The sequence below is a fragment of the Meriones unguiculatus genome, chromosome 11 (genome assembly GCF_030254825.1).
Source record: "Meriones unguiculatus strain TT.TT164.6M chromosome 11, Bangor_MerUng_6.1, whole genome shotgun sequence".
In the NCBI taxonomy this organism is placed as follows: Eukaryota; Metazoa; Chordata; class Mammalia; order Rodentia; family Muridae; genus Meriones; species Meriones unguiculatus.
In genome coordinates, this window is record NC_083359.1 from 48,510,068 (window position 1) to 48,524,966 (window position 14,899).

The 14,899-nt window shown below is 41.3% G+C and overlaps 1 protein-coding gene across 4 annotated transcripts in view; it reads right to left on the reverse strand.

Annotated features, from left to right (window-relative positions):
- Txndc11 (thioredoxin domain containing 11) overlaps positions 1–14,899 on the reverse strand; it is a 62,144-nt gene that overhangs the window by 30,444 nt on the left and 16,801 nt on the right. For all 4 annotated transcript variants that reach the window (XM_060364187.1, XM_060364188.1, XM_060364190.1 and 1 more), the window contains one exon: positions 2,213–2,306. In XM_060364187.1, the coding sequence (XP_060220170.1) occupies positions 2,213–2,306 (94 nt within the window). The remainder of the gene's footprint in view (positions 1–2,212; positions 2,307–14,899) is intronic.

Genomic DNA, 14,899 nt, shown 5'->3' on the forward strand with positions numbered 1-14,899 from the left:
TGTTACTGAGAATAAAACCCAGGGTCTTGTACACAGTAGAGGGGAGGCTCTACCAGCCACATCTCCCTGTTTCTGCTATATCCTTTTTGTACTGGAGAGTGGGTTTTCTGTTTTCCAGGACTGGCCTGAAATGATCCATCTCCCTCAGCTTCCTGAGCAGCCAGGGCTGTAAGTGCTTGCTACCAGCATGACTGCCTAGAGTAATTTTTAGCCTTCTATCTCTCTTGAGCACCCCCATGTTATTTAACCCTGTTTTGCCCTCGTTTAGCTTAAAGAAAGGAAGGGGAAGGAAGGAAGACTGCTGTCTTGTAACAGGAAAGGCTTTTCCATCTGAAAAACTCCAAATGAAAAAGCAGTTTAAGATGAATTTCTCACTAGCGTTGGATAGCAGCATATAATATAAGCAATCAAAAAACAAAACAACCTTTTGTGATCCTGAAATAGCCCCTTCAGTTCAAGAATGTAAATGCTTCCTTCACTTTAGGGATCACTGGGTTCCCTTTCATATATAATTTTAGTTATGGTCTTCTACAAAGAGCTTTGAATGTGTGCTTCTTAAACTTATTTAAGTTTATTTTGTTTTTAAAATTCAAACTTAGAGCCAGAACTAATGGTACAGTCCTGCAATCTCAGCTCCTTAGCAAGCTGAAGTAGGAAAACTGCAAGTTCAAAGCCAGCCTGGACAACTTACTAAGACCTTGCTTGGGGATGCAGCTCAATGAAAGACAGTGTTTAAGACAGTAGGCCCAATTCCTAGTACAGGAAAAAGTGTTAACTTGGACTCACTAAGCCTTAGTCACTGGAAGTTGTGCAGCTCAGTCTTACAAGCAAGGCAGACATATTTACATAAGAGTTCACTTTGCTCCCCAGACAAGAAAATGTGAGCAGTCAATTCTCTGAATAAAACCCCAAGACAATGTGCATGTTAAAATGGTTAGTGATATAACTGTTTGTGATTATAATTATTAGTGATATTATAATGATATGCTGCTACAAGTTTTTAAACCTAAAATAATCTAACATCTAGTTAAAAAAAAAAAACAAAACAAACTGATGGTTAGTCTACTGGAGTAATATAGTGTAGCCATTAATATGATCACTCACTTGGCAAAACCCTGCTACATGCCAGCCACTGGAGAAAAACAAATGCTCCCTATCTCCAGAAACCTGAGTCTGGGTAAGATGAAAGACATTTAACAAATTATAATTATATTCGTAAATGCACCCATGCATTGTGTTAAGTACTAGAGGAAAACAAGGAGCTCAGTTTAGACTGGGGGAAGGGCTTACTGGTCACTGATTAGGAGTGGTATTTGAACTGGACCCTAAAGGATGAATAAGAGTTTGACAGGTGGACGATGCAGGGCACTCTGCCTTCTCGAGAGGACTACCATTTGCAAAAGTATCATGGGAGGCAGAAGGTAGAAACTAAAAACAGCTAAGTGTCCACTGTCTAGTCCAGGTGTGAGTGAAGCAGCACTGTGGTTACAAAAGAACCAGAGACAAGTGTGTAGATGAAGGTATTCAACAGAACTGACATAAACACTCAGTCATGACTTTAAGAGAACACAAAACAATATGGGAAGAAGAAGATGATATGGAATTAGTACACACAGTGTGGATCTGCAAAGACTGGAGCTGACAGCAGGCTCATGATGGACTTTGGCATATCTGTGACCTTTTGAAACCACCCTGAGAAGGAAGGGTCCTGCTAAGTTATATGGCATAGCATAGCCAACTAGAAGATTAGGTAAGCACTGAGTCAGACCAAAACCTATCACTTCACACTAGAAGATGACAATACAAATTAAATTTAAAACATAGAACATTTGTCATCAGAGTGGGTCAAACTATTTTTATAATAATATACTAGGTATAATAAGGAATACATTTGATTATTTTATTAATTTATTTATTTGTAAGCAGGGTTCCCTATATACACCAAACTAGCCTGGAACCCACAGAGTTCACCTGCCTCTGCCTCCCAAGTGCTAGGATTAAAAGGATGCACCACCACGTGCAACAAGAGAATATATTTGGAACAGTTTAAAGCTTTGTTAATAGAAATTAAACAAGATAGTTATTTATTAAAAACACATTGAGAAAAGAAACCTAGAAAATTAGGAAACATAATCATAAACGTACTATATAGCAAAACATATCAATACATCTCTGCTTACGGTGCTAATGTCTTAATACAAATCAGTTTTACCTTTCTTTAAAGAATGCAGTGCAGAGGTGAAGAAGGTCAAGTAACCAGGAGGCTGGGGTGAGCCACTGAACTCAAAGTAGCCGAGTACTCCAGGCTGCAAGAACAAGAGTACAATTAGGTGACGGGGCGTTGCCAGCTGTGTGATTAACAGCCGCTGTGTTAAGCATGAGATGCCAAGCATGGATGGTGAATGTGCCACTGCATTTTCTAACCACCTGAGGAGGGCTGGGGGCTATGGTGAACTTCCTCTCCATTTAGCCAGCCCCTGGGGTGAGAGAAGGAGTGCAGTAGCCTTCCCACTGTGTTCCTGCCGGGGACTGCAGCTGACACTCCTCCCTCCCTAAGCAGATCTTTCCACCTCTATGGTAGCACAGAGTCCTGGCACCAAACTTCACCATGTTCAGATTCTCATTTCTTGTAGTTTAACAATTCTGGGTAAACCATATCAGTAACATCATTGTACCTTTCTTGGGTTTCTCTTTCAATCACCTCCTCTCCTTTGGTAAAAACTGGGTTAGATCTGACTGTCTTCACCTGGAAGCAGGTCCCTTCTTTTTGTCTACATCCAATACCATCAATGACAAGACCTCTCTGTGATCAGGTTAGCTACAGAGACCCAACTTCAGCCCTACTTCTACACCACCTTCAAACTCAATGCCATCCGCTTACTCTACTCCTTTAAGCTTAGCACAGAATAGCCTTTCAATATGCCAAACCAATTAGCTGTTTCCCACCATATATCTGCTTTGTTTGCTCTTTTTGAACGTGACATGGCAGCCCTATCTGGTTTGGTTCTGTGGCAATCACAACTGTCTAAAGAGCCTAGCAATTGTGAGATCCTTGAGGAAAGAATGATGGGGCTAGAGTCAGAAGACTTAAGCGTAAGCCTGGGACCTTCATGTAAGTGGATGGTTTCCGTTTTATAGCCTTGGCTGTCCTGGACTCGCTTTGTAGACCAGGCTGTCCTTGAACTCACAAAGATCCACCTGCCGGTGCTGGAATCACAGGTGTGTGCCACTGCATCTGGCTAAGCGGATGGTTTTACACTGGCAGCAGGGCCAATTCTTCACATGTTAACAGTGAAGGGAAAGCCTAATGTATTCTGATGTAGACAAGCCCTTTTGAGCCCTAATGCCCTCAGCACCATGCTCTTAGTAGGTAGCTAGAGAGGCAGATCCTTGTAACAAAACTAGATTCAAATATTTAGGATAGAAATTTCATCCTAAAACAGGAAATCCCGTTTTAGACAACAAAAAGCGAACACACCCAAAATAATGTAGCATACTGCACAAAAGAGGATGCTTCTGATCTATACTGAATTCTTCTTTTCAATTTAAACTAACTGGTAAATGTTTTAGATTCAATTAACTCAACTAGTCTTCATTCTGGAAAAAAAATGTTTAACTCTAACAAAATCTAGCAAACAGTCAATTTCTCAAACTGAAGAAATAAGAAAGGTGTTTTTCATGTCATTTGCAGTACTGGGGATGGAACCCAGAACCTCCTACACAGGTAAGGACACACTCTCCCAGTGAATCCCAGGCCCAGGTCAAAAGCAAACAATGTCCTCCCCTCCTGCAGAACTCCTTAAACAAGCCAGCCTACAATGCAGCACATTTGCCTTCTTAAGGTTGCCAGCCATTCCATAACAGAATAAGCTTCCTTACCATGAACAAAAGACAGGACCTTCAGAAATTGTAGGAACTGTTAATATTGTACAAAAACAGAAACTAATATAGTGACTCATTTAAACTTCTCTCTGATTACTTTCCTATACCAAAGCCAATGAAGAAAAATAATTCTAAATATTAATAAATGTTCCATGTGAATTTTATTCTCTTTCCACATCACCTTTGGGAGGTTCATGGAAATGTATATTGTAATCCATAGCTATGTATTTATCCATACCATATCTATGCACGCATGCAACTAAATGTACACAAATGAATACAAATTCTGATTCTCCAAGGAAAATCCAAATTAATTTTTTTCAATTGTATTTATTACATTTGTTTGGGCATGTCAATACATGCTCTGGTGATATTTGGGAGAGAAGACAACATTCAGGAGTCAGTTCTCCCCTGCTTTGTGGGTACCGAAGATCAGATTCAGGTTGTCAGGCTTGGGACAGTGCCTTTACCCACTAAAACAGTCTTCACTGGCTTCCATGTTAAATCTTTGAAATGAAAAACACCTGGACCATTTGCAGTACCCTTTGAGAACACTTAAGTATAAAGTTTAGCCTCACTGTAGCAATTTTTAGTATTTTTGCCAGTAATGGGAACTCAAACCCACGGCTTTTGTATGTATGATGCAAATCCTCCAACTCATGTCTACACTCCCAGCCCTACTGCTACAGCACATACAGTGTGGATGAAGGAGCTTTTGTCTTCACAGGAACTGGCTCGCAACTGTCAAGTAGTCTCTAAGCAAGGAAATTCACCAAACAGTACAATACAGAACACAGCAAAATCATTTTCATTCTTCACTGTCAAAGGAAAGAAAAGAAGCTTCATACTGACTGTATGAGATGAGTAAAGTTGTGTAAATTGTAAAATACTACCTGTTTAACACACAACCGGTGGGACTGGAGAGCCAGCTCAGTGCTTAAGAGCATATACTGCTCCTATGGAAGACCTGGATTCAGTTCCCAGCACCTATGTTGGGCACTTCACAACTGCTCATAACTCAAGATCCAGGGGCTTCAACACCCTCTTCTGGCCTCCAGGGGCACCTGTATTTATGTGCATATACCAGCCCAAGTGTATATAACTAAAATTTTTTTAAAAATTAACTACAAAATATAACAGGTATAGTCCATCCTAAGTACTAGCTGACACAATACTGTGGCAGTCTATACTGAGTTCTGAGAGCTGGTATGTTTGATAACAAAACATAATATTAATACTTCAAAACAATACAAAGGCCATGTGATAGTCATCTGTTAGTTTCTATTTCATATTTTCTAAGTTATGAAACCAACTCTGGTTATGCTGTAGGTAAAGCAAAATCTGCAAAGATTTCTCCCAAAATTCCAACATCTCTCCAACAGAAGGTATGTCATTATTTAACAAATAACATATATTAGCTATACATATTTCAATGCCTTTCACTTAAACCTAAGTTTAAATCTCAGCACTTGGAAGGCAGAGGCAGGAGGATCTCTGTGAGTTTGAGGCCAGTCTGTCCTGACTCCAGGACAGCCAGAGCCACATAGAGAAACTCTGTCTCAAAATACAAAAACAACAAAACAAGGGTGAGGAACAAATATATCTCCACACAGACTTTATTAGACCTGAGTTTTTGTGTGCTCAGCTGCAGAGACATCTATGAGCTAGCTTGCAGCAGACAACTCTGACCCTGTATTTAATGCCCTCACAGATCCCCATCTGGAGAGGACAGCTGAGGACCTGGGCCAACCTGGTACTGGGCAGCAGACACTAGGCTTAGGTGCTGTTCTGTCCTGTCAGCTCTTCCTATTTCCAGAGGCTTAATCAGCCCCCCAATAAACAAGCCAACTGCCTTTCTTTCCTTCCTTCCTTCTTTCTTTCCCTTTGTTTTTTGTAAAACAGAGTTTCTTTGTGTAGCCCTGGCTATTCTGGAACTCACTTTGTAGAGCAGGCTGGCCTCGATTCATAGAGATCCACTTGCCTCTGCCTCTTGAATGCTGGGATTAAGAGTGTGTGCACCACCTTATTCAGCCAACTGGCAGTGTCAGTTGGGGACAGAACAGCCCTGAAACCTCATCTCCCACTGTCCTTTTTCCTTGGCTCAAACAATGCCAGTCCTCCTTGGGTGTAGTTCCATATATTACTCAGTCCCTTGGGATGCCTGGACAACACTGGAAACCACCAGACACTGAACAGAAGAAAAGGATGCAGCAGAGTCTGGAACCAGAGGGTTCAATAAAATTCCAGTCTGGTTTCGAGTTTGGGAGAGGAAGATCTCTGCAGGCTGAAGTGTTACAGCTCTTTTGCTAGGAGGGCAATTGGAGTGGTATGGGCAGGAGCAGCTCGGCAGCCAGCCCAGGTCAGGCGATATCGGGAACTCAGGCTCCGATGCTAGGCCATGTAGTGAGCTCTGGCAGGAGCCTTGGGCTTCCTGGGTGTGGGCAGCTGTGGAAGCCTGACCAGACAGGTCCCAGGGTCTAAGAATGAATGCTTCCAGGAAAGAGAAAGCTATTCCGAAAGAGTTACAGCTCAGTGAAATCAAGAAAGATGATCTTCAGTGAAATAGCTTGTGCTCTTTTGTTCCAGGTGGACAGGGACTATATAAACCTTGATCAGTGAGGAAAGTATTTGGGGTTGAGTGCAATCAATTGGCTGAGACTAGGATGCTGGTGATGCTCTATTTGCATGGGGAGGAATTCCAGGTGCTGGGACCTGTGACCACCTGGTTGGGGGTTGCCAAATTAAGTTCTCCAAGGCAGTCAGTCACAGAAACAGGGAGGGCGCTGTCCCACTCTTGCTAGTCTCAGGATGAGATTTTAAATCTCAAGTTTGAGATTTCCAGGGTTTGAACATGCTCCACTTCACCATTTCCATGCCAGTTCCTCTGGTGGCATGGTCTGTGTGCCCCACAACTGAGGGCTCTGTACTTCCTCCAGCTTCCTCAGGTCTGCTCAGATCAAACAAGCTTCATCTTGTTTAGGTTCTTGCTCAATTATCTTTTCCTAGTGAGGACTTCCTATCTTTTAAAATAGCTGTCCCCAGATTACTACTCTTACTTCACAGCACTTAGAATTTGAAATTGCCTCATTCCCTAGGGTTGTCCTGATAAATTACCACAGATAATTGACTCAGAACCACAGTAATCATTCTCTCTGCTCTCTGGAAAACTGGGAGTTAGTGAGCAAGAGGGGAGCCTTTCCTGCTTCTTCCAGCTACAGATAGCTCCAGGCCTATCCTGCTTTGAGGCTGCAATGTTCCATTATTGGTCCCAGCCCTCACAGTTCTTCTCTGTACCAGCTGCTGATCCATCAACACGCTAGTCACTGCATTTAGGATTTCATCCCAAATTCTGAATGATCTTCAAAGATTCCCTCCGCCCCCATCCCACCCCCCTCCCCCGCCCTCTTGGTAGGGTCTCTCCAAAGTAGCCCTGGTTGTCCTTAAATTTGCTACACAGACCAAGCTCGCCTCGAACTAATAGTCACCATCTCTATCTGCCAAGTGCTGGGAATAAAGGTGAACACACCCTTACCAGGCTCCAAGACCCTATTTTTAAATAAGGATACATTCTAAAGTTTCACACAGACATATCCACTAATCAGCCTAGTATCTATTGTTCATTTCCTGGCCCCCTCCCCGAGGCTTGCTTAAAATACCCAAAGCATCAAATTCCATCCTCAGCAATTGGAGGTGGTGATGCCCCTGTTGTTGTCAATCTATGAAACACAGTCTCTCTCTTATCCATAATTGCACTTACATCTCAGAGCTCCTGGCACAGAACAAACAATACACATGTGACAAAGCACCTCTATCAACTTTATAATTTAGCAAAAAACAAGACATGATGAGTGGCAGGTTATCCCTTGACTTTGTGTGATAGAACTCCATTTAGTAAGGAGGCAGATACCAGCTATTTACAGATGTCTAGCAAATCCTCAATACCTCTTATAGCACATCTGTTGAGGAAGCAGGAACCATTTGTAGAATAGCGTAGGTTTTGGCAGTTGGCACACACCCTCTAGTGGCCTTATGAACAATGTTTATGTTTGTTTTTTGTTTTTCAAGACAGACTCTGTGTAGCCTTAGCTATCTTTTTTATTTTTAATATTTATTTCATGTATGAGTGCTCTATTTGCATGACAGAAGAGGGCACCAGATCTTATTATAGATGGTTGTGAGCCACCATGTGGCTGCTGGGAATTGAACTGAGGAACTCTGGAAGAGCAGACACTGCTCTTAACCTCTGAGCCATCTCTCCAGCTCTCTCTTTTTTTTAAAGATATATTTATTACGTGTACAATGTTGTGTTTGCATGTACACCTGCACACCAGAAGAGGGCATCAGATTTCATTATAGATGGTTGTGAGCCACCATGTGGTAGCTGGGAATTGAATTCATGACCTCTGGAAAAGCAGCCAGTGCTCTTAACCTCTAAACCATCTCTTCAGCCGGAGCCTTGGCTATGTTAGACTCACTTTGTAGACCAGCCTGGCACTCCCAGAGATTCACCTGCCTCTGCCTCCCCGAGTACTGGGATTACAGGTGCATGCCACCGAACCCAGCTCTTACTGTTCTTTTAAAAAAGAAAAAAAAAAATTCCTTCCCCCTTTCTTTTTTCAGACTTATATGTCTGAGTGCCTACATGTATGTATGTGAACCACCAGTGCTTTTAACCTCTGCCCCATCTCTTCAGCCCCTTTGCTGTACTTTTATTCACTGGCACTTGAACCATTTCTGCCTTGATGTTAATTCACTGTAAAACTACCTTATTGTACAGTGGTATAAAACTATGAACTAGCAGAAGAAATGTTGCATACTTGCTTAACAGACAGATTTTGTGATTAAAAGCAATATGATATTAGGAGCTGGACATTCAAGTTTTTCATCAAAATCTCACGTTTTCTCTCACCTAACATACATAATCCTGAAGATTCCTAGGCATTTTTAGTTTATCAACCTGATAAAAGTAAATTAATAGATATATGTTAAATAATCATTAAGTAAATTACAGTAATTCACAAAAAGGCTTAGAAAGTATTTTGGCATATATACAAAATAAAAGTTCTAAATAACAATATTGCTTGTATTTTGTAGGTAGCTTGTAAGGTAAAATCAGATGATTTGGGTGAGATGATTTAGAAATAAAGCACTTGATATGAAAGCTACCAATACCAGAGAGATGACACCTTAAAAACAAACAAAAACATACACAATACAATTAGAAGACATAAAACCAGTGGAAATTTCATCTTACTTCCTCAGTCCTATTCCTTTTTCAATCAACTTCAAGGTCACCAAAATAACTATGACTCGCATTCTGTTGGACTATGTTGTCCACAGTAACAAATTACATCTTCCTGTCTATAAACAAACAGGCAGGAAGAACGGTCTGAGAATAAAGTAGGAGTAACTGCAGAAAGCACAATCTAACATGCTTGCAAGGACATGACTTAAAGCTGTCATCTTTCTCTGTTGTGTCCCTGGGTAAGTTCACTGCAGTTTCTACCTACATACATGATGTGTAAGTTTTGTATTATGTTAGTGTTTATCTAGGAAGAAAATTCTAGATCCTATCACCTCAATCTTGTGATTCTCATACATAGGCCACTCCCCATTATGCAGAATAAGTTCTGACAATATAGTAACCAGAAACAGCAAACTGCTGCTGCTTTAATATGCACTGAGAGCCATGACCTTGTCTTTTATTGTTATTTCCTAGAGCTATTCATAAAAAACAAATAAAACTATAGCCAAATTAAAAAGCCAACACCTTCTCAGTCTTTCTGTCATGAAAGAAAAGGGTTTTTAAGTGCCATAAAGAAAGTAAATATTGCCAGTGGTGGTGGCACATGCCTTTAAACCCAGCTCTGGAAAGGCAGAGGCAGGAGGATCTCTCTGGGTTCAAGCCTGGCCTGGCCTACATAGTAAATTCCAGGACAGCCAGGGCTACACAGAGAAACCCTGTCTCAAAAACCAAACAAAACAAACACTAAATATTTGAAGTTTTAAATCTCTAAATGGATGCTAAAGTTTCAAGTCGGGGACTTAAACATTACTTTGGGGAATGAAAGAGGTTAAGAAACAACTTGAGGAATCAGAGGACCCAGGCTACAGTTCAGACCTCACCCAGGTAGTCGAGTCTTCTGTATACCCTGATTTGTTGTTGCTGTTTTGAGACAGCTTTCACTGGACTCAAGCTCAGAGAGATCTGCCTGCCTCTGCCTTTCAAGTGCTGGGATCCAAAGCATGCACCACCCCGCCTGGCTTACCCTAGTTTCTTGATTTGTACAGAGGATCTATGTTATAAATATAGCAGTCATAAGCCAATCAATAAAATTTGCCAGTATGAAAAATCTAATAAGTACCACAAACACAAATAATTATCTCAACAGGGACTGGAGAAAGGATTCAGGAGTTAAGAGCATTGACTGCTTTTCCAGAGAACCCAGGTTTGCTTTACAATTTGGTGACTCACAACAGGCTCTAATCCCAACCCCAGGAGAACCAGCACCCTCTTCTGGCCTGCACAAGTATTGCATGCACATGGTACACAGACATACATGTAGGTAAAACACTCACACATTTAAAAAAAAATTTGTTTTAAAAAAAAAGAGGTCTAAGCCAGGCATGGTGGTGCATACCTGTAACCCCAGTGGTCTGGGAGGCAAAGGCAGGCGGATCACTGTGAGTTTGAGGCCAGCCTGGTCTACAGAGTGAGTTCCAGGACAGCTAAGGCTACACAGAGAAAACCTGACTCGGGAAAGAAAAACAGAAAGTCTAACAGAGGTCACAAAAAAGCCATTCATGGCTTTTTTTTTTTTTTTTTTTTTTTTAGGAGGACACAGGCTATGTTCAAGATAACAGAAGTCTTTAAAATTCAAGTCCCATCTGGGTAACACTCATTTGTTTCCTGTTTTAAAGGAGACCAAATTACTGTTCAATATCATGCTATGTAAGTGGGTTGGTTCCAAACACACCTAAGAGGAACCTCATTAGCACACTAGTGAGTTTGACAGGGGCTCCATGTCAATACTTGGAGCATGATCTTTGAAGGTATCACTGAAATACAAAGGGTGCAAGAGTCAAACACCAGGCATTTTCACACCTTTCTTTTTCTTACAGATACACATTGAAGGAACAAATAAAAAGGACTTGTAACATCTCTGAGTTATCTTTCAAAGGCATTGCTTTAAAACTGCTTTCTTGTGTGGTCCTAGTTACTGGAAAGGTTGAGGGAGGAGGATCACTTAAGCCCAGAAGTTCAGAGCCAGTTTAGGCAGCACAGACCATCATTCTCAAAGACATGCAGACAAAATAAAACTTCCTTGACCAGAAATGTGTGAACCATCTGATGAACTGTTTCTGACCTTTAAATGCCTCTGAAGGTAAGAGTATCAGAGGGATTATCTAGCCAAATAACTGCATTTAGAGAAAAAAAATAAGTAAAGTTTAGGTATTAAACTTGATAAAGCCAGCTGAGTCCTTTGCCTATGTCATATGCCCTCTGTAAGAAAAACCAGTTTCACCCTCAATTTCACACTTGGAGTCCATGAATGGAAGGAGAAAACTGATTTCTGAAGGTTGTCCTCAGATATACATGTGCACATTGGAAGCTTCTGGCTTCAAACACACCCAGGAGCACTGACACACACACACAACTATACACACACCAATAATTTTTTTTGAGACAGTATCTCACTGTGCAGCCCTACCTATCCTAAGAACACAATAGGTAAGCCAGTTGACCTCAAAAAAATCCACCTGCCTGTGACTCCCAAGTGCTGGGAATAAGGGCATGGGCCACCACTGCCCAACTTTAAACAGAATACATTTTAAAAGAAAAAAAAATCAGTATAGCAGAGGGCTAGAGATGTAATTTGGTTGCCAGAGTGCTGACCTGAGGTCCAGGAAGCCTTGGGTCAATGCCCAGACAACATACATTAGGTGTGTTGATGCATGCCTATAAGCCCAGCACCAGGGAGGTGGAGACATGAAGATCATAAATTCAAAGTTATCTTTTGTTACACAGCAAGTTTGAAGCCAGCTTGGGCTAGGGTCAAACCATGCCTCAAAATAAACAACAACAAAAACCAACAAACAAAACCTTCCTCTGACAGAGCTGAAGACATGACAGAGTAGCCTCCTGCACTCCTTATAGGGTGCAGAAGTACTCTGTCTTAGCCACAAATGTCCTGGAAGGTTCACAGCTATATGCTATATGAAGTTATTTTGTAGCTCCTCTCTCATGTTTCTTTTCCTTACCCTTTTAGAGGATCATTAGTGAAAATCTGAATAAAAAAAAAAATTGGGCAAAGTACTCTACAAACATCCCAATAGAGCAGAACTGAAGGATAGCATGAGTTGGTCTTTGCATTTTTTTTGTTTTGTTTTGGGCTTTCTGGCTTTTTGAGACAGGGTTGCTCTGTGTAGCCTTGGCTATCCTGGACTCATTCTATAGACCAGGCTGGCCTCAAACTCAGAGATCCACCTGCCTCTGCCTCCCAAGTGCTGAGATAAAAGGCATGTGCCACCTCACCTGGCTGCAAATCACTTTTTAATCATCCTAATTTAAAAATTTTTTTTTCATGTATAAGGAATTCCAGAATTATCAGTATGACATTTAAACTCTTTACAGCAATTTTAATGTATAGAATTTTCCCCATACTTTTACTGATAAATTTTGAAAAAAAAAAATTACTGACAAAGTTCCCATTGACTGGTACTACATCCCAAAAATTGTTTTACTTACTTTTTATGCATCTGATTTTTTGAGAGATGTACATGTACATCAGCCTGCCTCTGCCCTTCTGAGTGTTGACCCACACCCTACTCTCATCCTGGAGATTTGTATTATCTAGATTATTTCTGCTTTAGTTATAAAGTATTAGTTCTGCTTTAGTTATAAAGCAGAAATAAAGGCTTAAGATTAAATCATCAGCCCAAGGCCACAGGGTTAGAGAGTAGCAGAGTTAAGCTTTGACTCAAGCCTGACACCAGAGTTTTCACTATTTTGGAGAACCATCTAGAGTGACTCAGGTGCTAAATGTCAATCTATAGGAGTGCTGAGGTAGGAAGACTGCTGTGGGTCTGAGGCCAGCCTGAGCTATTTGACAAATACTAGGACAGCCAGGACTAACTACTAACCCTACTACCAAGATTGCCTCAAAACAAAAACAAAAACACTGCCCCCATCTCAAATCCCCAAACAACTTAGGAGAGGAGAAGGGATCAGATTCAGCTGTGCTGCCTCAAAAAGAAAATCCAAGTGCTGAAGAGAAGATGGCTCGGCAGTTAAAAGCACTTGCTATTCTTACAAAAAATCAAAGTTTGGTCCCAGCACATACAGGGGCCAGTCACAACTACCTGCAACTCTAAGGAATCCTGTGCCCTCTTCTGGCCTCCAAAGGCACTCGCAAACAAGTGGCATACACACAGACCCAGACAAACACACATACATATTTTTCTAAAAACTGTTTTAACCTGGATGTGGTAATGTACACCTTTAATTCCAGTGCTCAGGAGGCAAAGGCAGACAGATCTTTGTGGGTTCCACGCCAGACTGGTCTACATTGTAAGTTCCAGGTTAGCCAGGGCTATGTAGAAAAACCAGGTCTCAAAAAAAAAAAAAAAATAATAATAATAATAACTAAAATAAAAATTATTTAAATAAATGAATTTTTAAAAGTTATACAAATTAAGAGTTTAGGTTTTCTTGTTTTTGTTTTTAAGATATGTATGCTTTGCAGGCCTAAATTCATTATGTAGAGCAGTTAGCAGTGACAGCTATGGAAAAAAGGTCATTGGTTGAAAGCTAAGGTACAAATACATCTGATTAGCATGGGGGATATTTTTAGGAATCCACAGGTACACCCTTATCAGGAAGGGGAAAGATCTCCCCGAGATCTGTCAAACTCAGAGATCTGCCTGCCTCTGTCTCCCAAGTGCTAGGATTAAAGGTGTGCATCACCATGCCAAGCCCAACGTTCTTTTTCTGTTTGTTTTTTGAGACTATACTGTCTCAGTGTATAGTTCTGGCTCTCCTGGAACTCACTTTGTAGACTAAGCTAGCCTAGAACTCACAGAGATCTGCCTACCTCTACCTCTTGAGTGCTAGAATTAAAGGCATGTGCCACCACACCTAGCAACCCAAGGTTCTTATAACAATAATTTAAGAGGTACTGAAACTGGCAATGGGGACACTGGGGGAAAAAAAAGGCCATGTTAGTAAGTTAAAATATTTTCTGTTAAAAAAGCCCTTGACTACAGAGTGAGTTCTAGGACAGCCACAGCTACACAAAGAAACCCTAGTCTCAAAAAACCAAAAACCAAACCAGAACAAAAAGACCTTGACTAAAACAGAAAGAAAAATATTTGCAGGGTTTTTGTTGTTGTTGTTAATAAAGATTTATTTTAGGGGCTGGAGAGATAGCTCAGTGGTTTGTTGGACCTGCTGTTAAGGTCAAAGTCTGGCATTACTGGAAAGCCCCTGAGCTTGGTGGCCTTTCTCAGCTGGGTTCACTTCTCTCCACCTAATCTGAGGAAACCCCAGATCCTCTCCCTCAGGGAGATTACAGGCCCAGCCCTTTCCTGTAAGAAGCCTTTGCGTAACCCTTTACCCTTAGCATGGCAGCTTAACCAAAAGGCTGTAACACTGCAGTCTCACCTGTCACCGCTGGCTCTGGAACTCCCAAGTCTCACTGCCGTCTGGTACCAGCAGTCTCATTAGGAAAAGCTAATTGTAACACAGTGGTAACTCTTTTCCACACCATTGCTGAGATCGGGGTCTCACACATGGACCTGGCTCTTCAAGCTCTAGCCATTCCTGAGGGAAGTGGAACCTGAGACTCTGAAGTTCCATAAAGCCCGTACTTTTGGTGTGTTGGACAGCAGCCCAGCAGCAGCGAAGAAATAACAGCAGTGAGGAAATAACAGCAATGGTTAAGACTACTAGCTACTCTTCCAGATGACCTGATTTAATTTCTAGCACCCACATGGCAGTTAACAACTATCTATGATT